The 24,798-nt window shown below is 42.8% G+C and overlaps 1 protein-coding gene across 8 annotated transcripts in view; it reads right to left on the reverse strand.

Annotated features, from left to right (window-relative positions):
- LOC106568237 (AP2-associated protein kinase 1) overlaps nucleotides 1-24,798 on the reverse strand; it is a 110,036-nt gene that overhangs the window by 51,735 nt on the left and 33,503 nt on the right. For 2 of the 8 annotated variants that reach the window (XM_082960447.1, XM_082960451.1), the window contains 5 exons: nucleotides 23,822-23,917; nucleotides 21,732-21,836; nucleotides 21,394-21,495; nucleotides 19,873-20,028; nucleotides 18,850-19,457 (listed from right to left, as the gene is read on the reverse strand). In XM_082960447.1, coding sequence (XP_082816573.1) covers nucleotides 19,171-19,457; nucleotides 19,873-20,028; nucleotides 21,394-21,495; nucleotides 21,732-21,836; nucleotides 23,822-23,917 — 746 coding nt within the window. In that variant the 3' untranslated portion in view covers nucleotides 18,850-19,170. Of the gene's footprint in view, nucleotides 1-16,008; nucleotides 19,458-19,872; nucleotides 20,029-21,393; nucleotides 21,496-21,731; nucleotides 21,837-23,821; nucleotides 23,918-24,798 lie in introns of those variants that run through there. The other 6 variants (XM_014138406.3, XM_014138407.3, XM_014138408.3 and 3 more) reach the window with 6 other exon arrangements.

The raw sequence follows: 24,798 nt of genomic DNA on the forward strand, positions 1-24,798 counted from the left end.
GGGATTCGAAGTGGTCGGTAATCTGTTTGTTGACTTGGCTTTCGAAGACCTTAGAAAGGCAGGGTAGGATAGATATAGCTCTGTAGCAATTTGGGTCTAGAGTGTCTCCCCCTTTGAAGAGGGGGATGACCGCGGCAGCTTTCCAATCTTTGGGAATCTCAGACGATACAAAAGAGAGGTTGCACAGGCTAGTAATAGGGGTTGCAACAATTTCAGCAGATCATTTTTAAAAGAGAGGGTCCAGATTGTCTAGCCTGGCTGATTTGTAGGTGTCCAGGTTTTGCAGTTCTTTAAGAACATCAGCTATCTGGATTTGGGTGAAGGAGAAATAGGGGAGGGTTGGGCGAGTTATTGTGGGGAGTGCAGGGCTGTTGACCGGGGTAGGGGTAGCTATGGCCAGCCATAGAAAAATGCTTATAGTGGATTTATCGGTGGTGACAGTGTTTCCTAGCCTCAGTGCAGTGGGTAGCTGGGAGGAGGTGCTCTTATTCTCCATGGACTTTACAGCGTCCCAGAACTTTTTTGAGTTTGTGCAACAGGATGCAAATTTCTGCTTGAAAAAGCTAACATTAGCTTTCCTAACTGCCTGTGTATATTTGTTCCTGACTTCCCTGAAAAGTTGCATATCACGGGGGCTATTCGATGCTAATGCAGAAGGCAGTGATCGCTGAGATCTTGGTTGAAAACAGCAGAGGTGTATTTGGAGGGCAAGTTGGTTAGGATGCCCGTGTTTATGGATTTGGGGTTGTACCTGGTGGGTACATTGACAATTTGTGAGAGATTGAGGGCATCAAGCTTAGGTTGTAGGATGGCCGGGTGTTAAGCATGTCCCAGTTTAGGTCACCTAGCAGCACTAGCTCTGAAGATAGATGGGGGGCAATCAGTTCACATATGGTGTCCAGGGCACAGCTGGGGGCAGAGGGTGGTCTATAGCAAGCAGCAATGGTGAGAGACTTGTTTCTGGAAAGGTGGATTTTTAAAAGTAGAAGTTCCAATTGTTTGGGTACAGACCTGGATAGTAAGACAGAACTCTGCAGGCTATCTCTGCAGTAGATTGCAACACCGCCCCCTTTGGCAGTTCTATCTTGTCGGAAAATGTTATAGTTAGGGATGGAAATTGTTGTGTTTTTGGTGGTCTTCCTGAGCCAGGATTCAAACACGGCTAGGACATCCGGGTTGGCAGAGTGTGCTAGGGCAGTGAATAAAACAAACTTAATGAGGAGGCTTCTAATGTTAACATGCATGAAACCAAGGCTTTTACGGTTACAGAAGTCAGCAAATGATAGCACCTGGGGAATGGGAGTGGAGCTAGGCACTGCAGGGCCTGGATTAACCTCCACATCACCAGAGGAATAGAAGAGGAATAGGATAAGGGTACGGCTAAAGACTAAAATAACTGGTCCTCTAGTACGTTCAGAACAGAGAGTAAACGGAGCAGATTTCTGGGCACGGTAGAATAGATTCAAGGCATAATGTACAGACAAAGGTATGGTAGGATGTGGATACAGTGAGGGTAAACCTGTGCCTAGAGTGATGATGAGAGATATTGTCCCTAGAAATTTCATTTAAACCAGGTGATGTCACCGCATGTGTGGTAGGTGGAACTAAAGTGTTAAATAAGGCATATTGAGCAGGGCTAGAGGCTCTACAGTGAAATAAGGCAATAAATACTTACCAAAACAGCAATGGACAAGGCATATTGACGTTAGCGAGAGGCATGCGTAGGCGAGTGATCATAGGAGTCCAGTGAGTGGCTTCAGGCAGCTTGCGGGCCGGGGCTAACAAGCTAACAGAAGGGCCTTGGAGGGACGTCGCGACGGAAGAAAGTCTGTTGTGGCCCCCTCGTGCTATTACATCGGCAGACGGATCAGCAGGGGTCCGTGTGGTGAACCAGGTCAGAATAGGTTAATGGCCAAAGAATTTGTTCGGTGGGCCTCTTAAGCTAACAGTCCGATGTGCTCTGGACAGCTAGCATGCTAGTGGATGGGATTTCAGGGGACGAAGCGACGACAGAGCCAGTTGAGAAAAACCCCACCGGGCGGATCACGTCGGTGGTCCAGTTGTGATGAGTCGGCGGGGGTCCAAGCCAGTTGGCAAAAAGAGGTATTGTAGCCCAAGTAGTGGCTGATGGACCTCTTTGGCTAGCCGGGAGATGGGCCTAGCAAGGCTAGCTCCAGGCTAATTGGTTATTGCTTCGGGACAGTGATGCTAGCCAGGAGTGGCCACTCGAATAGGTAAATAGGTGAAAAATAGGTGAAGAAATAGGTGAAAAAAATTAAATTAAAATAAAAGGTTCAGAGCTTGCGGTAGGAATCCGGAGATATGGAGAAAAATACGTCCGAATTGCTCTGGTTTGAGCCGCGCTGTGCAGACTGGCGAGAGTTATCCGTGCTAGAGGTGGCTGATGACCACTAGCTGACTAGTAGCTAGTTAGCTGGCTAGCATCTGTTTTGGTTCTGGTTCAGACGACGGATCAGCAAGGCTCCGTATGGTGGGTATAGTGGCCAAAGAATTTGTCCGATGGGCCTCTTAAGCTAAGAGTCTGATGTACTTTAGACAGCTAGCGGGCCGTGGCTAACTAGTAGCCAGTTAGCTAGTTAGCCACGGCTAGCTTTTGATGAGTTCTTAAGTATAAAAATAGCAGATCCGTACCACATTGGGTGAGGCGGGTTGCAGGAGAATATATTCAGTCCATAGATAGAAAGTGATATTAAAATATTAAATATATATACAAAAAAAAAGGAAAAACGATTTTTACAAGGGACAGGAAGGGACAAGACAAAAACACACGTCCGACTGCTACGCCATCTTGGATTTTTTAAATTTTTATTAAGTGAATGAGACACAGAGGGGAAAGGGAATTTAGAGAGAAGAATTGTGTAATGCTTGGCTTGGTTTTTGTTTTTGTGCATACAAATGCACATGCACAAATGAAACAATGGAGTCAAAGCAATTAACGTTGTCTTTAAAACAACATTGCACTTGCCCGTTTGGGCAGCCACAAAGCAAATTGCACCAAATAGTTTTACAGTATTTGAGTATATTTCTTTAATCTCTGTTTAACTCCCTAGAGTCAATGTCCACGCTGCGACGGAAATCTAATTAGCATATTACAATTTTTAAAAATCAGTCAGTTGAAGCTACAGATATCAGTTTTTTTTTCATGGGATGCGTCTCAACCCGCCCCATCTGTGATGTCTCACTTCTGCATCTGCGGGGAAAGGTGACAGAGCTAGAGCAGTATTTGTCAGACCATGAGACAACCCGAAAACTGGTCTTCTCACAAAATCGTTTGTAGTGTCCGAACGGTTTGGCCTACAAACTATGACCCCTCTGTGGAAAGGTGAGAACACGTACACTACCGTTCAAAAGTTTGGGGTCACTTAGAAATGACCTAGTTTTTGAAAGAAATTGAAATAACATCAAATTGATCAGAAAGACAGTGTAGACATTGTAAATGTTGTAAATGACTATTGTAGCTGGAAACATTGTAGCTGGAAACATAGGCATACAGAGGCCCATTATCAGCAACCATCACTCCTGTGTTCCAATGGCACGTTGTGTTGGCTAAGCCAAGTTTATCATTTTAAAAGGCTAATTGATCATTAGAAAACCCTTTTGCAATTATGTTGGCACAGCTGAAAACTGTTATGCTTATTAAAGAAGCAATAAAACTGGCCTTCTTTAGACTAGTTGAGTATCTGGAGCATCAGCATTAGTGGGTTTGATTACAGGCTCAAAATGGCCAGAAACAAAGCACTTTCTTCTGAAACTTATCAGTCTATTCTTGTTCTGAGAAATGAAGGCTATTCCATGCGAGAAATTGACAAGAAACCGAAGATCTTGTACAACGATGTGTACTACTCCCATCACAGAACAGCGCAAACTGGCTCTAACCAGAATAGAAAGAGGAGTGGGAGGCCCCGGTACACAACTGAGCATGAGGACAAGTATATTAGAATGTCTAGTTTGAGAAACTGATGCCTCACAAGTCCTCAACTGGCAGCTGCATTAAATAGTACCCGCAAAACACCAGTCTCAACGTCAACAGTGAAGAGGCGACTCCGGGATGCTGGCCTTCCAGGCAGAGTTGGAAAGAAAAAACCTTATCTCAGACTGGCCAATAAAAATAAAAATGGGACTTTTTCTAGTGTCCACAAGAAGGTGAGTCCAGAAATGTCTTCTATGCTGCTGCATAAATAATGTAATATGCCAGGGAGATATGAATACTGTAGCCAAGAAAGTAATACTGAGTGTATGTTGTGTAGTAAGCTGTTTGTAGGCCCTGTGCCTCACCGTAATAATTTGGTCCCTTTTCCCCTCATAACTTCGCCTACTGTTCTGACTTTATGGTGCACATGTAGCCTATAGCCTGTTTTGGAGAAATGTAATCATTGAATATTGTAAGAGCTTTCATTGTCTGCTTATATGCCCCTTTATTTATCCTACGGTACTGACTTGGTGTACAGGACGAATACTGTAATAACGGCCCATGTTCTGAATGCTATCGCTGTACATTTCAAAAGTGCTGAACAAATAGTAACAGTGCATTCGGAAAGTATTCAGACCCCTTGACTTTTTCCACATATAGTTATGTTAAAGCTTTATTCTAAAATGGTTTTAATTGTTTGTTTTTTTACAACACACAATACCTCATAATGACTTGCAAATTATTATAAAACATTTTTTCTTTTTTATATCACATTTATATAAGTATTCAGACCCTTTACTCACTACTTTTTTCAAGCACTTTTGGCAACGATTACAGCCTCAAGTCTTTTTGGGGAGTTTCTCCCATTCTTCTCTGCAGATCCTCTTCTGGAAGGTTCTCCCATCCCCACAGAGAAACTCTGCAGCCCTGTCAGAGTGACCATCGGGTTCTTGGTCACGTCCCTGACAAAGTCCATTCTCCTCCAGTTGCTCAGTTTAGCCAGGCAGCCAGCTCTAGGAAGAATCTTGGTGGCTCCAAACTTCTTCCATTTAAGGATGGAGGCCACTATATTCTTGGGAACCTTCAACGCTGCAGAATAATTTTGGTACCTTTCCCCAGATCTGTTCCCCGACACAATCCTGTCTCCGAGCTCTTACGGACAATTCCTTCGACCTCATGGCTTCTTTTTTGCTCTGACATGCACTGTCAACTGTGGATCCTTATACAGAGAGGTGTGTGCCTTTCCAAATCATGTCCAATCAATTGAATTTACCACAGGTGGACTCCAATCAAGTTGTAGAAACATCTCAAGGATGCTCAATAGAAACAGGATGCACCTGAGCTCAATTTTTTGTCTTATAACAAAGAGTCTGAATACTTACGTAAATATGGTATCTGTTTTTTGTTTTTTTCGCCAGACATTGCTGACATGTCTGGTGGATATGCAGGCCATGGAAGAACTGGGACATTTTCACCTTGCAGGACTTGGAGCCATGCATTATCATGCTGAAACATGAGGTGATGGCGGTGGATCAATGGCACGACAATGGGCCTCAGGAACTCGTCACAGTATCTCTGTGCATTCAAAATGCAATTGTGTTTGTTGTCCGTAGCTTATTCCTGCCCATACCATAACGCCACAGCTACCATGGGGCACTCTGTTCACAACGCTGACATCAGCAAACCACTCGCCCACCTAACACGTGGTCTACGGTTGTGAGGCCAGTTGGACGTAATGCCAAATTCTCAAACATGACATTGATGGCAGCTTATGGTAGAGAAATTAACATGACATTTTCTGGCAACAGCTCTGATGGACATTCCTGCAGTCAGCATGCCAATTACACGCACCCTCAAAATTTGAGACATCTGCGGCATTGTGTTGTGTGACAAAACTGCAAAATGGCGCCGGAAGAAATGGCAGCAGTTTTACAGGAGCCCAACCAATTGTGCTATTATGTGGGGTTTTTCACGTTATTTGTAACTTATTTTATACATAATGTTTCTGCAACCGTATCTTACGGCAAAAACGAGCTTCCGGATATCAGGACAGCGATCACTCACCTCGGATTAGACAAAGATTTTTTATTCAACAAACAAGACGCACAAGACATTCTCCAAACACCCCACAGGGCCGACATCCCCGTTATTTGCAAGAGGAAGCGACGCAGGTACAGAGGACAAAGAGCCGGATGCCTGGTCAGGACCCAGAGAAGGCGACTGGGAAAGCTGCCGTTACCGCCAATACTACTCAACCAACGTGCAATCATTGGACAATAATTGAGGAGTAGACCACATCAGTCACTGGCTTCATCAATAAGTGCATCGAGGACGTCGTCCCCACAGTGACTGTACGTACATACCCCAACCAGAAGCCATGGATTACAGACAACATTTGCACCGAGCTAAAGGGTAGAGCTGCCGCTTTCAAGGTGCGGGACTCTAACCCGGAAGCTTACAAGAAATCTTGCTATGCCCTGCGATGAACCATCAAACAGGTCAAGCGTCAATACAGGGCTAAGAATGAATCATACTACACCGGCTCCGAATCTCGTCTTATGTGGCAGGGCTTGCAAACTATTACAGACTACAAAGGGAAGCACAGCCGCGAGCTGCCCAGTGACACGAGCCTACCAGACAAGCTAAATCACTTCTATGCTCGCTTCGAGGCAAGCAACACTGAGGCATGCATGAGAGCATCAGCTGTTCCGGACGACTGTGTGATCACACTCTCCGTAGCCAACGTGAGTAAGACCTTTAAACAGGTCAACATACACAAGGCTGTGGGGCCAGACGGATTACCAGGACGTGTGCTCTGGGCATGTGCTGATCAACTGGCAGGTGTCTTCACTGACATTTTCAACCTCTCCCTGATTAAGTCTGTAATACCAACATGTTTCAAGCAGACCACCATAGTCCCTGTGCCCAAGAACACAAAGGAAACCTGCCTAAATGACTACAGACCCGTAGCACTCATGTCCGTAGCCATGAAGTGCTTTGAAAGGTTGGTAATGGCTCACATCAACACCATTATCCCAGAAACCCTAGACCCACTCCAATGTGCATACCGCCCAAACAGATCCACAAATGATGCAATCTCTATTGCACTCCACACTGCCCTTTTCCACGTGGACAAAAGGAACACTTATGTGAGAATGCTATTCATTGACTACAGCTCAGCATTCAACACCATAGTACCCTCAAAGCTCATCACTAAGCTAAGGATCCTGGGACTAAACACCTCCCTCTGCAACTGGATCCTGGACTTCCTGACAGGCCACCCCCAGGTGGTGAGGGTAGGTAGCAACACATCTGCCACGCTGATCCTCAACACTGGAGCTCCCCAGGGGTGCGTGCTCAGTCCCCTCCTGTCCTCCCTGTTCACCCAAGCCTGCATGGCCAGGCATGACTCCAACACCATCATTAAGTTTGCAGACGACACAACAGTGGTAGACCTGATCACCGACAACGACGAGACAGCCTATAGGGAGGAAGTCAGAGACCTGGCCGGGTGGTGCCAGAATAACAACCTATCCCTCAACGTAACCAAGACTAAGGAGATTATTGTGGACTACAGGAAAAGGAGGACCGAGCACACCCTCATTCTCATTGACGGGGCTGTAGTGGAGCAGGTTGAGAGCTTCAAGTTCCTTGGTGTCCACATCAACAACAAACTAGAATGGTCCAAACACACCAAGACAGTCGTGAAGAGGGCACGACAAAGCCTATTCCTCCTCAGGAAACTGAAAAGATTTGGCATCGGTCCTGAGGTCCTCAAAAGGCTCTACAGCTGCAACATCGAGAGCATCCTGACTGGTTGCATCACTGCCTGGTACGGCAATTGCTCAGCCTCTGACCGCAAGGCACTACAGAGGGTAGTGCGTACGGCCCAGTACATCACTGGGGCTAAACAGCCTGCCATCCAGGAGCTCTACACCAGGCGGTGTCAGAGAAAGGCCCTAAAAATTGTCAAAGACCCCAGCCACCCCAGTCATAGACTGTTCTCTCTACTACCACATGGCAAGCAGTACCGGAGTGCCAAGTCGAGGACAAAAAGGCTTCTCAACAGTTTTTACCCCCAAGCCATAAGACTCCTGAACAGGTAATCAAATGGCTACCCGGACTATTTGCATTGTGTGCCCCTCCAACCCCCCCAACCCCTCTTTTTAGGCTGCTGCTACTCTGTTTATCATATATGCATAGTCACCTTAACTATACATTCATGTACATAATACCTCAATTGGGCCGACCAACCAGTGCTCCCGCACATTGGCTAACCGGGCTATCTGCATTGTGTCCCACCCACCACCAGCCAACCCCTCTTTTACGCTACTGCTACTCTCTGTTCATCATATATGCATAGTCACTTCAACCATATCTACATGTACATACTACCTCAATCAGCCTGACTAACCGCTGTCTGTATGTAGCCTCGCTACTGTATATAGCCTGTCTTTTTACTGTTGTTTTATTTCTTTACCTACCAATTGTTCACCTAATACCTTTTTTGCACTATTGGTTAGAGCCTGTAAGTAGGCATTTCACTGTAAGGTTGTATTCAGCGCACGTGAAAAATAAACTTTGATTTGATATTAGAGTAGCCTTTTATTGTCCCCAACACAAGGTGTAATGATCAGCTTCTTGATATGCCACACCTGTCAGGTGGATTATCTTGGCAAAGGAGAAATTAGATTCTTTGTCTTGATGACAGCTTTGCATACTCTCAGCCAGCTTCATGAGGTAGTTACCTGGAATGCATTTCAATTAAAGGTGTAACTTGTTAAGTTAATTTGTGGAATTTCTTTCCTTCATAATGCGTTTGAGCCAATCAGTTGTGTTGCGACAAGTTAGGGGTAGTATACAGACGATAGCCCTATTTGGCAAAAGACCAAGTCCATATTATGGCAAGAACAGATCAAATAAGCAAAGTGAAATGACAGTCCATCATTGATTTAAGACATGGTCATTCAATACGGAACATTTCAAGAAGTTTCTTCAAGTGCAGTCACAAAAATCATCAAGCACTATGATGAAACTGGCTCTCATGAGGACCGACACAGGAAAGGAAGACCCAGAGTTAGCTCTGCTGCAGAGGACAAGTTCATTAGAGTTACCAGCCTCAGAAAATGCAGCCCAAACAAATGCTTCAGAGAGTTCAAGTAACAGACACATTTCAACATCAACTGTTCAGAGGAGACTGCGTGAATCAGACCTTCATGGTTAAATTGCTGCAAAGAAACCACTACTAAAGGACACAAATAATAAGAAGAGACTTGCTTGGGCCAAGATACACAAGCAATGGACATTAGACTGGTGGAAATATGTCCTTTGGTCTGATGAGTCTAAATTTTAGATTTTTGGTTCCAACCGCCATGTCTTTGTGAGACGCCGAGTAGGTGAACGGATGATCTCTGCATGTGTGGTTCCCACCATGAAGCATGGAGGAGGTGTGATGGTGTGGGGGTGCTTTGCTGGTGACGATGTTGGTGATTTATTTTTAATTCACCATCACCATCTGGTGAAGCGCTTAGTGGAACTATCATTTGTTTTTCAACAGGACAATGAACCAACACACCTCCAGGCTGTGTAAGGGCTATTTGACCAATAAGTAGAGTAATTGTGGAGTGCATCCACAATCACCCAACCTCAACCCAATTGAGATGGTTTGGGATGATTTGGACCGCAGAGTGAAGAAAAAGCAGACAATAAGTGCTCCTTCAAGAATGTTGGAAAATAATTCCAGGTGAATCTGGTTGAGAGAATGCCAAGAGTGTGCAAAGCGGTCATCAAAGGGTGGCTACTTTGAAGAGTCTAAAATATTAAATATATTTTGATTTGTTTAACAATGTTTTGGTTACTACATGATTCCATATGTGTTATTTTATAGTTTTGAGGCTTCACTATTATTCTACAATGTAGAAAATAGTAAATTATTTAACTAGGCAAGTCAGTTAAGAACAAATTCTTATTTACAATGACGGCCTACCAGGGAACAGTGGGTTAACTGCCTTGTTCAGGGGCAGAACAATAGATTTTTACCTTGTCAGCTTGAGGATTCAATCCAGCAACCTTTCGGTTACTGGCCCAACACTCTAACCACTAGGCTAGCTGCTGCCCCATACATGAAGTGCTTTCATTTCTAAATGGTAAAACAGATACTGTTGGTATGAAAACACCCTCAAATAAAAGCTGACATTCTGTACTGTCGCCTAATACGAAACATTCTATCTCAAATTGAAAATGCTGGAGTATAGAGCCAAAAGTATAACGCTGTTATATAATGACACTTTGAGAAGCAGACACAGCCACAATCCTGTGGAGAGAGAACTGAAGCATGCCATGTGGCCGATCACAGAGCCAACTGTAACTACTAGCTGAGCTTGGAGGCAGAGGGATTGGAGGCAGTAAAAGAAAAGGCCCAACCATGATGACATAGCCCTGGCAGAGGAGGTTAAGAACCAGGCACACATACTCAAGGGAGAGCTGAGGCTCTGTGAGCTGCCCCTCGATCAACTCCTTCAGTGTGATAGACAAGTAGATCACTCCACTACAGCTACTTCTGTTGCAATTTCAAAATGATGAGGGGGATGCTGAGAACACGCTTGCTCGCATTGGATTAATCAACCATATAAGACTCTTCAATTCCATTTTGTATTAAGCCTAGATCCAAACAATAATCCAATCAACTGATTCATTAGAGATAAGAAAGCCACTTGACAGTGAGTACACATACACAAATGATGTCTAAATACGCATATTGTTAAAATGAATGTCCAAATCAGATTGGTAGACATGTCAAGTGACTGAATACATTATCCGTAATAGGCCTACTACAGCATTGCATGAAAAATCATTTTAGTTAACAGCAGTGTGGTTGTTAAGAAAACATTGAACAGCAAGGTTGTTGTAGGGAACAGTAATCCTAGATTAGAGCACCAGACTGCTGTGCTTTCCTCAATGAATGGATTCATAGATCAATACCAGGATTAGGGATATATAGAGGGAGGGATAACATGAAAGCAAATGAAATCTATACAGCATTCCTACAACATGACATATACTGAGTGAGAAAAAAAAACATATATGACAGGACGTCACATCCATACAGCACTCATCCGAGGTGGATCCTTTGGAAAATGATAGGTCAGAGAGGTTCCTAATCTGTTTTGTCACAAGGCTCAACCTAAACTTGAAAGTATTACTTAAGTAGTTTTTTGGGGTATCTGTACTTTACTATTCATATTTTTGACTACTTTTACTCAACCACATTCCTTAAGAAAAGTATGTACTTTTTACTCCATACAGGAAAATTGTCTAATTACTGTATCAAGAGAACATCCCTAATCATCCCTACTGCTTCTGATCTGGCGGAATCACTAAACACATGCTTTGATTGTAAATTATATCTGAGTGTTGGAGCGTGCCCCTGGCTACCCGTAAATAACTAAAAACAAGAAAATGGTGCTGTCTGGTTTGCTTAATAAGGAATTTGAAAGTATTTATCAATTACTTTTGATACTTAAGTATATTTTAGCAATTACATGTACTTTTTATATATATATATATATATACACTGCTCAAAAAAATAAAGGGAACACTTAAACAACACAATGTAACTCCAAGTCAATCACACTTCTGTGAAATCAAACTGTCCACTTAGGAAGCAACACTGATTGACAATAATTTTCACATGCTGTTGTGCAAATGGAATAGACAACAGGTGGAAATTATAGGCAATTAGCAAGACACCCCCAATAAAGGAGTGGTTCTGCAGGTGGGGACCACAGACCACTTCTCAGTTCCTATGCTTCCTGGCTGATGTTTTGGTCACTTTTGAATGCTGGCGGTGCTTTCACTCTAGTGGTAGCATGAGACGGAGTCTACATCCCACACAAGTGGCTCAGGTAATGCAGCTCATCCAGGATGGCACATCAATGCGAGCTGTGGCAAGAAGGTTTGCTGTGTCTGTCAGCGTAGTGTCCAGAGCATGGAGGCGCTACCAGGAGACAGGCCAGTACATCAGGAGACGTGGAGGAGTCCGTAGGAGGGCAACAACCCAGCAGCAGGACCGCTACCTCCGCCTTTGTGCAAGGAGGAGCAGGAGAAGCACTGCCAGAGCCCTGCAAAATGACCTCCAGCAGGCCACAAATGTGCATGTGTCTGCTCAAACGGTCAGAAACAGACTCCATGAGGGTGGTATGAGGGCCCGACGTCCACAGGTGGGGGTTGTGCTTACAGCCCAACACCGTGCAGGACGTTTGGCATTTGCCAGAGAACACCAAGATTGGCAAATTCGCCACTGGCGCCCTGTGCTCTTCACAGATGAAAGCAGGTTCACACTAAGCACGTGACAGAGGTGACAGAGTCTGGAGATGCCGTGGAGAACGTTCTGCTGCCTGCAACATCCTCCAGCATGACCGGTTTGGCGGTGGGTCAGTCATGGTGTAGGGTGGCATTTCTTCGGGGGGCCGCACAGCCCTCCATGTGCTCGCCAGAGGTAGCCTGACTGCCATTAGGTACCGAGATGAGATCCTCAGACCCCTTGTGAGACCATATGCTGGTGCGGTTGGCCCTAGGTTCCTCCTAATGCAAGACAATGCTAGACCTCATGTGGCTGGAGTGTGTCAGCAGTTCCTGCAAGAGGAAGGCATTGATGCTATGGACTGGCCTGCCCGTTCCCCAGACCTGAATCCAATTGAGCACATCTGGGACATCATGTCTCGCTCCATCCACCAACGCCACGTTGCACCACAGACTGTCCAGGAGTTGGTGGATGCTTTAGTCCAGGTCTGGGAGAAGATCCCTCAGGAGACCATCCGCCACCTCATCAGGAGTATGCCCAGGCGTTGTAGGGAGGTCATACAGGCACGTGGAGGCCACACACACTACTGAGCCTCATTTTGACTTGTTTTAAGGACATTACATCAAAGTTGGATCAGCCTGTAGTGTGGTTTTCCACTTTAATTTTGAGTGTGACTCCAAATCCAGACCTCCATGGGTTCATAAATTGGATTTCCAATGATTATTTTTGTGTGATTTTGTTGTCAGCACATTCAACTATGTAAATAAAAAAGTATTTAATAAGATTATTTCTTTCATTCAGATCTAGGATTTAAAACCAAATACTTTTACTCAAGTAGAATTTTACTGGGGGACTTTCACTTTTACTTGAGTCATTTTCTATTAAGGTATCTTTACTTTTACTCAAGTATGACCATTGGGTACTTTTTACACCACTGGGCTCAACAAGTAAACTTTCATTTACTTTAATATTTAACTGATTAAATCACAGGATTTGCTGTGATTATTCGTGATTCATTGCACATTAGAAATTTGCTCAAATTAAGAATTTTCATTTTTTTTTAAACATTTCACGAATATTGACATCTTGATTTTGTCTAAAGTAATGGTTTGCAAAATTTGGTGAATTGAGAAAGCACACTTTCTTTAACCTTAATGTAAACTTGTTTTTACGTTGTTTTTAGCTGTATAGACGTATTGGGATGTTTTTAGTGTATTTTGAACACTAAGACAATGCGATTAATCACGATTTTAAAAAATGTGAACTCAAATTACAAAAAGTTAACTTGAGTAAACTGATTAGCCCTACTTTTTATAAAACCGTTCAAGATCTACTATGTTGACCTTTGAAGAAGAAAACGGCATAAAACAACGATTACAATGTAAGGAATAGTATATGTAGATTTTATACGTTTCTCACAGAGGTCAAATGTCACATGCTAATCAGGCAAATACTCAACTGATGTAATTTAGTACTTCAACAGTATATCAAGTCTAACCATATAAAAGCAATGTAATTTACACAACATTAGTATATTATTAACATGGTGTTAAAAACAATATGTGACAAAATTAGTTCTACTTTCCCCTTTACATGGGAGTCTTCTCCAATTCAGAAAATGTAGATTACTATTAGTACTTTTAGAGTGAAACAATCCTGGACAATCTTCGGTTTCAAAATAGTTTTATCAGTTCGATGTGTCCTGAAAATCCTACTGTATTGCAAATAAAGTGCCGCAATGCTTCATCTGAAGGTGAATCAGAAAGCTGAGGTAGAACAAGGGTGTAGCAAAACAGGTAGAATATGGGCAAGATAGAGCAAGTCATTGTTAATACTGCAATTGTACAGAAATACAGTCAGTCTACCTATAGTATCACATCCTCAACAGAGGGAGCCAGAGCAATCTAGATTGCACACTGGTACTGGGATATGCCCTCTAAAGGGGGATATAGAGCAGGGCTGGCCTGGGCCAGGCTTCAGCAGATCAGCTCCCTCCCTGGGAGAACAGCTTTGGTTTTTGGTAAGGGGTGGGGGTCCATATATCAAGGCTTTCCCTGTGGGCATCTGGGGTAGAAGGGGGCCCTGAGGTATGGGTCCACTATAGCTCTGCCTCCAATGGTACAGGAATGCGGGGGCCCCACAGCCACCGAGCCCACAGCAGCCTGCTGCCCCACACTGGAGACCACGCAGTGGGCTGCGACAGGCTGCTGGATTTGCCCCAAACTTAACACTTTGTATTCAGGACATAGTTCATTTCTTTGCCACATTTTTTTCAGTTTTACTTTAGTGCCTTATTGCAAACAGGATGCATGTTTTGGAATATTGTTATTCTGTACGAGCTTCCTTATTTTCACTTTGCCATTTAGGTTAGTATTGTGGAGTAACTACAATGTTGAGCCATCCTCAGTTTTATCCCATGACAGCCATTAAACTCTAACTGTTTTAAAGTCACCATTGGCCTCCTTCCTCTCCAGCAACTGAGTTAGGAAGGATGCCTGTATCTTTGTAGTGACTGTGTGTATTGATACACCATCCAAAGTGTAATGAATAACTTCCCCACGCTCAAAGGGATATTCAAGGTCTGTTACCAATAGGTGCCCTTCTTTGCAAGGCATTGGAAAACCTCCCTGGTCTTTATGGTTGAATCGGTCTTCGAAATTCACTGCTCGACTGAGGGAATTTACAGATAATTGTAGGTGGTATTCAAAAATCATGTTAAACTCTATTATTAGTCACTGAGTGAGTACATGGAACTTATTATGTGACTTGTTAAGCACATTTTTACTCCTGAACTTATTTAGGCTTGCCATAACAATGGGGTTGAATACTTATTGACTCAAGACATTTCAGCTTTTCAATTTTATTATAAAAATATATAATTCCACTTTGACATTATGGGGTATTGTGTGCAGGCCAATGACAAAAATGATCTCAATTCAATCTTTTTTATTTTTTTGTGTGCAAAGCTGTCATCAAGGCAAAGGATGGCTACTTTGAAGAAACTCAAATATAAAAGATATTTGGAGCTGTTTAACACTTTTTTGGTTACTACATGATTCCATATGTGTTGTTTCATAGTTTTGATGTCTTCAATATTATTATACAATGTAGAAAATAGTTTAAAAAAAAAAAAGAAAAACCCTTGAATGAGTAGGTGTGTCCAAACTTTTGACTGGTACTGTAAGTGCATGTGACAGATGGGAGCAATAATAAATATTCTATGTTGCAGTTGGCTCACCTTTCCTATATTAAATGGACTTTAAAAAGTATGTGATAGATTTCTTACTTTATTGAGATGAAATTTGCAGCTGAAATTTGGCCAAAGAATGAATGACCAAAAAATACATATTTTCACCCTCTGTAAATTACATCATTTCATCTTTCATTCAGAACCTAAAATGAACCTAACTTCAACGTTTGGAAAACACTTTTTTTCAACATCATTTTGCATAATGAGTATGAAATCTACTCAATGTCATCTCCCAAATGTAATTAAACCTCTGCGCATATGTAAATAAGATGATAATAAGTAGTGATTAATTCACAGTACATGATTTAATTGATTGTACTTGAGTATTTGTATTTATTTCTATTTATTAAGGATCCCCATTAGTAGAAGTGTCTAAAAGATAACAGCTAGCTAAATGTGTCGCCCCTCTCCCTCTGAATCAATCTATCTGCCAATAAATCACATTAACCACATGACTACCATGACAGGGTCAAATTCTCAGCAATCAACTCCCTTCAGTCACTCAATCAATACTCAACACAAAAGTACATTCACATGTATATGTTTATTCAACATCCCTTTCTTTGTCTCACAAAAATAGAAGGTGCACACAGAAATGACAGCGCTGACGCAGGATTAGGTGTCATATAGACGGACAGAGATCCAGAACATTCAGGAGAACAATGGTCATCAGAAACAGCTTTTTCCACTTTTGGCAAAAACAACTGGGCAACATGAAGGCTCTCTTTTTCACAACAACACAAGTTGAACTACCTGGAGGGCAAGACCTTTACCAAGAACAACAGCACAGTGGTATCAACAGGAAGAAGCAAAGATTGCATAGGTCAATAGCCTCATGAGTATCTGCAGATGACTAGACTGTACAGTAGTGGAGGGGATAAGATGTGAACTTCAGCCTGAGATAGATGTGGCACAACATTGGATTTCAGAATACTGCCAATAAGTGTTGTTGCTTGACATGCATTGTTTGGAAAACTGTAGTAGAGCAATTACCTGTAATTCCTTGAAATGTATAGTGAGCATTCCTGTCTTCATAGGATCTGACGTGTATGTGGTCATAGTGTTGAGTCCTGTGTAGGGCTTGCCCCTCTGTCTGATAACCAATATATTCCTTTCCTCTAATTCAGTCAGATCACTGAGTCTAGTGGTCCACTCAGAGAGACAAAGATGTGCTCTACTCTCAAAAACAGTGGCTTCCTCTATTGGCAACAGAGTGACTCAGCGCTTATTTAAGAGGGCCTGTGCTTTTCAAATGTGACGAAGTCAACACAAACATCACTGTTGATGTGACTTATTGCAGCGAGGTCAGACAACAACACAACCGCATCACATCCAACGAGTCAGACTGGCTAGGAGTTCCATTACTGTATGTCCACACATTCACACACCAACACACCAGAACAGAACATTCAACAACACGGTCATGCTTCGATATGCATCTTTTTGATCATGTAAAATCTGCGTGGAGAAAGCATGGCTTTGTAGAGCACTATTTCAGCGAAGACTGTAGTTCTCAGCCTTTGTACAGCGTGAGTAAGTATGGTACAGTATAAGACATGGTAAAGCTCCCTGGGTTGTGGTCCCAATGTACAACAAACTAGTAAAACCCTCCTTAGGTCAAGGCAAGTTAATAGACAATACTTGAAGGAGAAATCCTACCCAACCCTCAACAACAGATCAAAGCTAAGATTGTCATAACTGTATGTTTTGATAATGTCACAATAGGAATCTGGGGAGAAATATGGCGGGAAAAACACAGCTGCACAGGAAAAACAAAGTATTTGTCGATAATAGTCATCTTAAGAATTATATTTAAATATATGAATCTTTATTTATACTGATATTAATTTCATACATTCATTCTCTAACACTCTATTCATATTCACATTTATTATAAGCTATATATGAAATAAACCTTTCTATATCTTTTTTTCACAATGTAAGCTATGATGACCGATGAGTAACAGAGGACATACATGTTTTGTAACATTAACTTTTTACACGAGAGAAACCACACGTATGATCACTGGATCAGAGTCTGTGGGTATTGCAGATATACATACATTTACATTATGTAGGGCCGATAAATTACTGGAATATAGGATCTATGTACAAGTAGGAATGGACTTTCTGTAGGAATGCATGTTTGAATAGAATGAAAGGAGTGCGTGGGCACAAACAGGCTGAAATGAAGGGGATGATATTGACGAGAGGAAAACAAGCAAATGCTTGTCAATGTGCAGCTGAGTCCCGAGCCAAGCTGGTGTTTTCAAAGCTTAGCTTCTTCCTTTGGGAATGTTAGCTCCATATTTATGTTAATGTAGGCATTAAAAAAAATCTTAAAATATGTTAGTGCTAACTTATAACTTTTTTGAATAACTTCCTAGCTCATTTTGACCATAGACAGGTAACCTGCCTGGTGGTTCTTACAGTGCTCTGCTAATGGCAGCTGGGAGGATGTGTCCACAGAGAGGCTCAACCTCTGGACCAGCTGGTGGAGTAATCAGTCATTTTAGATATGACATCTATCCCATCACGCCGGCTATGATACCTCACGCTAAGGGTTAAAGCACAATCCCTGACAACTCAGCCACTGGAATGTGGAAAACTAAATTGGCAGACAGACAACCATTTTTTCAACGTTCTACAGTACACCTCAAAATGTTTAGAAGAAATCAATGTTGTGATATTGTTGTTACCGAATGTGCGCAAATATTAATCCTAGTGAAATATAACCCTGGAGAAAGGCAGGAGACAAAACATCTACTTGTCCACCATAACAACATCTACTAACAACAAGAGTCAAATTATCTGGTTGCTTACAGGACAAGACTGACCAGAGAGATAGGAGTGAAACAGGGTGAAACATTTGACCCTGGTCTACAGAAAGAAGAACTCTTGGATCAAGTTAGAGTGACAAATACAAAAGCTAGAAAAAGTTAGTGTGTCGTGAAAGCAAAAGTTATATTGTTAGGGTGCCATGAACGCAAAAGTTAGAAGCGGTGTGCCATGAACTTGTTTTCCATGATGACCGCAGAAGGCAACAGAACATAGGCCTAAATGCTGTGAGAGCATGAAATGAGAGGGCAGAGGGGGGGAAGAAGAAAAGTGGTGGACATGATGGGAATCAATATCAGAGGCATGATGGGACAAACACAGACAGGACAATGATTATGGTTCTAGAACTCTATGGCCCAGTGCGTTCGGAATGACAGCAGGAGTTCCCATGGAACAAGCGTTGGTGATGAATGGTGAAGGGGTGTAACGACTAATGGTGGGGTCTATTTTCCTCTCCAGCATCAATACTTCTACCTCGTCTCTCCATCCCCCCACTCCCCCTCTCTTTAGTGTCCCGGCTCCCCACCGCCCTCTACAGGTCGATGAGCTGGTCCACCATGAGCAGGGAGCGGGCCAGGCTGGGAAGGCTGGACTCAGAGCTGCCACTGTTACTTCGAGAGTGGCCTCCTGAAACTGTCCAGACAGAGAGGAGGGAGGTAGGGAGGTGGGCCAAGGCGAAGCAGGGGGACAGGGGGGAAGTAAGGGACGTAAGTAAGAAAGAACAGATGCCAGGGAAAAAACGGAGAGAAGATAAGGTTACAGAAGACAGAGAAAGACAGGAAGAGGAATTTCTCTCCAGATACAATCTAAGAGTGTTAAGGAATAACTACACAGAGCGAGGATGGCTACTCAGATGAATCTACAAGGGGAAGGGGGAGCAGGGTTTAATACACTACTGAGGACATTGACCGGAATCAAATCCCAGAGTTCCTCTGACCCTGGTTGAGGTATGAATGGCAATCTCAGTGGGACAGGACAGAGACTCCCTGCCTGTCCCTGCCTCGGTGTGAAGGCTGGAAGCCCACTGGGCTTACCTTGGGAGGAGGCCATGACAGGGATGGGGTCAAACTCATCCTCGATGCCTGTCTCTGCACTGGGCGGAGGCTCAAAGCCTGGGATCAGGAGATCTGAGGAGTCTGCAGAAGATGGAGCCGAGAAAGGAAGAAGGGGAAGTTAAGGTGTTTGGGAGAAGCATTGAGTAAAGAAGGCAGCACAACCAAGAGTATAAAGGAAGAATAAGAAATGTCAGAAAGGGAGAGAGATAAAGGAGGAAGCAGATAAGGCGAGTTAGAGAGCAGTGTGCCACACAACCACAGAGGGTTAGAGTTAGACTGCAAGTCAGTAGCCTGCTAGTGTAGTTGTCTCTCTTAACAGGGAGAACAGCTAGCTTCCGAACAGGGAGAACAGCTAGCTTCCTAACAGGGAGAACCAAACCATTTGTTCCTACAGTACACATCAAGTATAAGTGGCAGCACTCCTGCCTCTCCAATTGTAGGACTAAGTCCAGTTTGGGCTTGTTGTGGGCATGTGATTTTGGAAACAGAGCCTTACCTGACAGAAACTGGGTGGAACCCCCAGATGCCAGGTCAAACTCTTCCAGAACAGACCTAACGCCAGCAGAAGCGGGAGCAGAGGAGAGAGAGGAGGCTCCAGAAGGGGGAGAGATGAGAGAGCAACACAGCAGAGAGTCCTCCCCAAGCAGGGGATCTGTGGGAGGGAGGGCAGAGGAGCGAGGGGGGGGGGGGGGGGGGTCAAGGGTTATACTGGAATGTTTAGTTCAGGATATCTCCAGGATATGGCCAAAATATATTACTGTATCATGTATAATAATTAGATTGTAAGCGCCAAGGACAAAGGATGAAAAATAATCCACGTGTTCCTAATAACTCTCAATGTCACATATAGTATAGAATGTATGGTAATAGAGGCACTAAACATCAAAGTATCCAACCGTAAGTCGGGGTATGGGGAGGTTTCCTTTGAAACCATAAAAAAAAATAGGGTAACTATCTGCATCAGCTTTTTCAGTACTTCCAACATGAGGTATTCTTATGTATAATATACTTCACTTTTGGTGTTTCACAAACACTAATATATGAAGTCCAGCATGTAAAAATGACTTCGTTTCAACTTCCTTTTATCAACTCCAAAACTGTTATTATTCGGTAGATCTACTTGAACGTTTGATTAGTTACTTTCAGTGATCATGTCTTATTGTTTAACATTGTTTTGTGGATTATTAGCCATTTTAAACCACTTTCGCAGGCATTGTTGAGCACAGTGCTCAATCTACTAGCAGTAGCCTAAGTGGAGGTTGAGCTGCACGCAATGGGCCTCAATGGGCTTGGCAACAGTAACAAGGTGTGATGTGTAACAAAAACATTTTTTGGGGGAGAATGTTTCTTTGGGATCATCAAGCAATGTCCTGACAACTGATACACAGGAATGTTCTTGCAACGTTCTCATGAAACGTGTTTAGAACATGAATATTGTATATTCTGAAAACATGGCAACCACGTTCTGTGTATGTTTGATGTGATGTTGATGGAATATTCTCCTAACCCTTAGAACACTGGACACAAATGTTCTTGCAACGTCCCATAAAATGCATCTAGAACGTTGTAGAATATTCTGAGAACATTGTAACCACATTCTAGACATTAAGGGAATGTTCTCCTAACTTTCACACCAAATATGTTAAAAAGGTTGTCAGAAGATTTTTGCTAACATAGATAGAACGTTCCCCTAACAGAAAACTGGACACACATTAGGGGAACATTATGGGTAACATTACAAAAATGTTCTATCTCCCTAGAGCTGTTAGCTGGGTAGACAGACACTCAAAATATCAATCAGACAGCCTCATTGTACTAAATGGGCTGGCTCCACTCCGTCCTCTGAAAACCTTATGCAATGATCAAAGACCAGTGTCGAGGCAGGTGGTATTATCAGTAATAACAGAAACCAAAACCTTTTGGTTTTGTCAGATCTAAATAATCTTCTTCCAATGTTGCATTCAATTCTGGGAGCATCTAGATTGTGTGTCGCATTGCCTGTGAGATAGAAACTAACCATGAAGCAGCGTAGAGTCCGTCTCAGACTGGGACACAGGAGCCTCCAGACCAGGGATCAGAGAGTCCAGACTCACAAGAGAGTTCTCTGCTGGACCCACTACTGTACATGTAGAGAGAGGGAGGAAGAGACAAAGACAAGGAGAGAGGGAAGCAGAGAGAGGGAGATGGATAGGAAGAGAGAGGAAGAGAACGAGAAATGGAAGCAGAGAGAGGGAGAGAGGAAGAAAGGGTGCACTGAGGGCAGACAGAGGATATTGCCATGGAGCATTCAACGGTAAAATTTACATTGGGAAAAACAAATGTAACAAAGTGTCTCCAGGAGTGAAAGTATTTTACCATTAACAGCCTCCACCACCGTTCTGCCAAAGGGATCAGCCATGGACAGGAGGTCAGGGAGCAGGTGGTGTGTATCTGGGGACTTCAGTCCCTCAATAAGCTTCTCTAAAGGCCCAGAGAGAAATGAAGAGTGAGGAAGAGTAAATGGAAAGGGAGAGATCAGTAAGAAAAAGTGAGTGGCAGCAACACTCTAGCTAGCAAATACTGCATTTGACATGGTCATGCCAGAACAGCAAGTAAGGAGTTTATGAGGATGGAGAAAAGGGGTGAAGAAAGGAAGAGAGAGAAGAGGAGAAGGTGAAGGACAAATAATAAATAGGAATGAGGGCAAAGGGAACTAGGCTATAGGGAATGTGAGAGGATGGGTGTTCAATGCGGGGAAATGATGGTACAGCTGAGCCTCCAGCACATAATGTGATGCAAGGACAGAGACCACAATATCGTATACATTTTCATAAATATAGGCCTATATAGATAAGCTAATGTACATTTTCTGGAACTAATATGCACTCCGTGGATGGACTCAGCTGCACGTCCTCCAAGCCTGTGTCATCTATTACTTTCAGAGAATGTACAGACAGTCCTTATTTATCGCTTACATATAGGCCTATACAGATAAGCTATTGTACTACAACTATAACCACTCAACCCACTCATGTCGTTAAGGCCCGTTTCCTAGTTCATGGGGAGCCAACATGAAACATTGTTGATTAATTAATATTTACTGGCCAATAGTGTATCCTAGTTTCAAATAACCTGATACGGATGAGACGTGATGTTTGTTTATCAAGTGCAGCTTTCCAGTCAGAAGTGATTGACAGCCCCCATGGAGACAACCTGCCATGGTAGTTACATTATCACCATTGATATTATTTTCATCAATAGGAGCCTTAAAGAACTGGAACGGTTTTCAATTGTTTAATGAAGCTATTGACTTTTACATCAGCTTTCAAGGGTTTTGTAATCAATGATATTGCTAAAGAAATGCAACTAAAAACATAGATTTTTTTTATTTTTACGTACCAGTAGTTTAAACAAAATAGAGATGGAGGGAATGAGAAAATTGGGAAATGAAAGAGGTTGGGGATAAATTCATGAATTACAGATGAATAAGACAAAGATGATAACAGAATGGCTGAAGAATGACATATGAAGACAAAGAATCTGAGACAGACACATTAGAATATAGATAAATAGAGAAAAGAATATCACCCTACAGATGAATGAAAGGTTCATCTCAAGCAGAGAAACGGTTTGCAGCGTTTCACTTGCAGTTCACTTTGAAGGAAAGTTCTAAAAAACCAACAAGGTCAACTTTCCATCACATTCCAACAAGCCAGTTAACAAGCGATTAGAATATCTTGCATACATCGAGACGTTTGTTCACACAGCCACCAAACCCTAAATGTTCTTTTCACACCAGATGCATAACACAGTCACACAGAGAGAGCTGGCTAGTAGCTACATCCACTATCTGGGGTTCCCCCTAAAGACCACTACACACCAGGTCATCTCCCAACACAACACATGCACACATCTGCTCTCTTCCTGCCTCTCCACTCTGTACTTACAGTTAAGTCATGGACCAAGGCACAGCACAAGTCCACTCTAGCCCCTTAAACTTGGGAAAGAGAGCACTGTACATCACTCCTAGCAACATGACTACCAGTACTTTGGCTTTCTTAGAGCAATATCCCACACGTTACAACATGAAGTACTGCATTATTCTGAGCTCCATTTGTGACTTAATTAAAAGATTAGGCTTGGACTGGTTTTTGACAACCACTTACTAAAACAGCCAAACATTGCCATGACCACTAAGGAACACTAATTGTGTGATGATTCCAAGGGTGCGTTTGTTGTTCAGCCTGATGTTTACTGGCACCTGTCAAAACAACATGCATGACATGTCTTCGTAAATGCATCAGCTATTCTGCACTCTGGCACTCTCAAACCAGAGTGCTCTGAACTCGGAGTAGATTGCCAGAGTGGAATTACGAATGCAGCATCTCAGAATGTCGTGTTGATGCTCTATGTGGGGTAAGTGATTTGGAGTGTGCTTTTAGAAATAGAAAGGGACACAACCTTACCTGGAGTGTCTGAGAGTGCTAGGGTGCTGAAAGGGACCGGAACAGTCAACAAAGACTCTCCTATATCCAGTCCAAGGATGTCTTCAGATTGCTCTACTGGTGCAGCAGAGAAAAGACAACAAAACAGACATACACTAATGAACACTGCAGAGATACACAAAGCATGGCATGTTGTCCATCTGAGTCTGATAAGTAGAGATGATTGGGCATGGATAGTTCAAGGCAAAGACACAGTGTTTTCTTGGTCAGTTATTCAGTGAAGACATCCCATTAAATGGCTAGCTAGGGATTTTGAGCACGCAGAGTTAATGAAAGCTTTCAGAAAGGGATTTCTGCTGAGCTTAGAGTTCAGACTGCCACTGATGAGGTCACAGAGGACCATTCACTCAGCAGGAATAAATAAGCACTTTTATGAACTTCAACTGTCCTCCAAGAGTTGCTGAACTTTCTCTTCATTTCAGTAGCTCCTCAGTTCATGCACCTTGGGTGGAGAGTGGAGGAGTAGCAGAGTTCCCTTCCTTTATTGTCCATAGTATGACATATAGAATAGTGAATTATAGGATTTCTATGGGTGTGTCACTGGAGATGATTGTAATGGAGAATGGAGGATCTGATTGCTAAAGGAAGAACAAAGGAAGGGAAGCTATGGGAATATCCGAGCGATACAGCGCATTCAGAAAGTATTCACCTTGACTTTTTGTTACGTGGCAGTCTTACTCTACAATTGATTCAATATTTTTTTTCCCCTCATTAAACTACACACAATAGCCCATAATGACAAAGCAACATTTAAAAAAAAATGGTATACAAAAACAAAAAAAAAATAAGAAATACCTTATTTACAACAATAAGTATTCAGAGCCTTTGCTATGAGACTCTAAAATTAATCTTAGGGGCATTCTGTTTCTATTGATCATCCTTGAGATGTTTCCACAACTTCTTTGGAGTTTACCTGGAGACAATTCAATTGATTGGAC

This window comes from Salmo salar, chromosome 13, assembly GCF_965601325.2.
Source record: "Salmo salar chromosome 13, fSalSal1, whole genome shotgun sequence".
Classification (NCBI taxonomy): domain Eukaryota; kingdom Metazoa; phylum Chordata; class Actinopteri; order Salmoniformes; family Salmonidae; genus Salmo; species Salmo salar.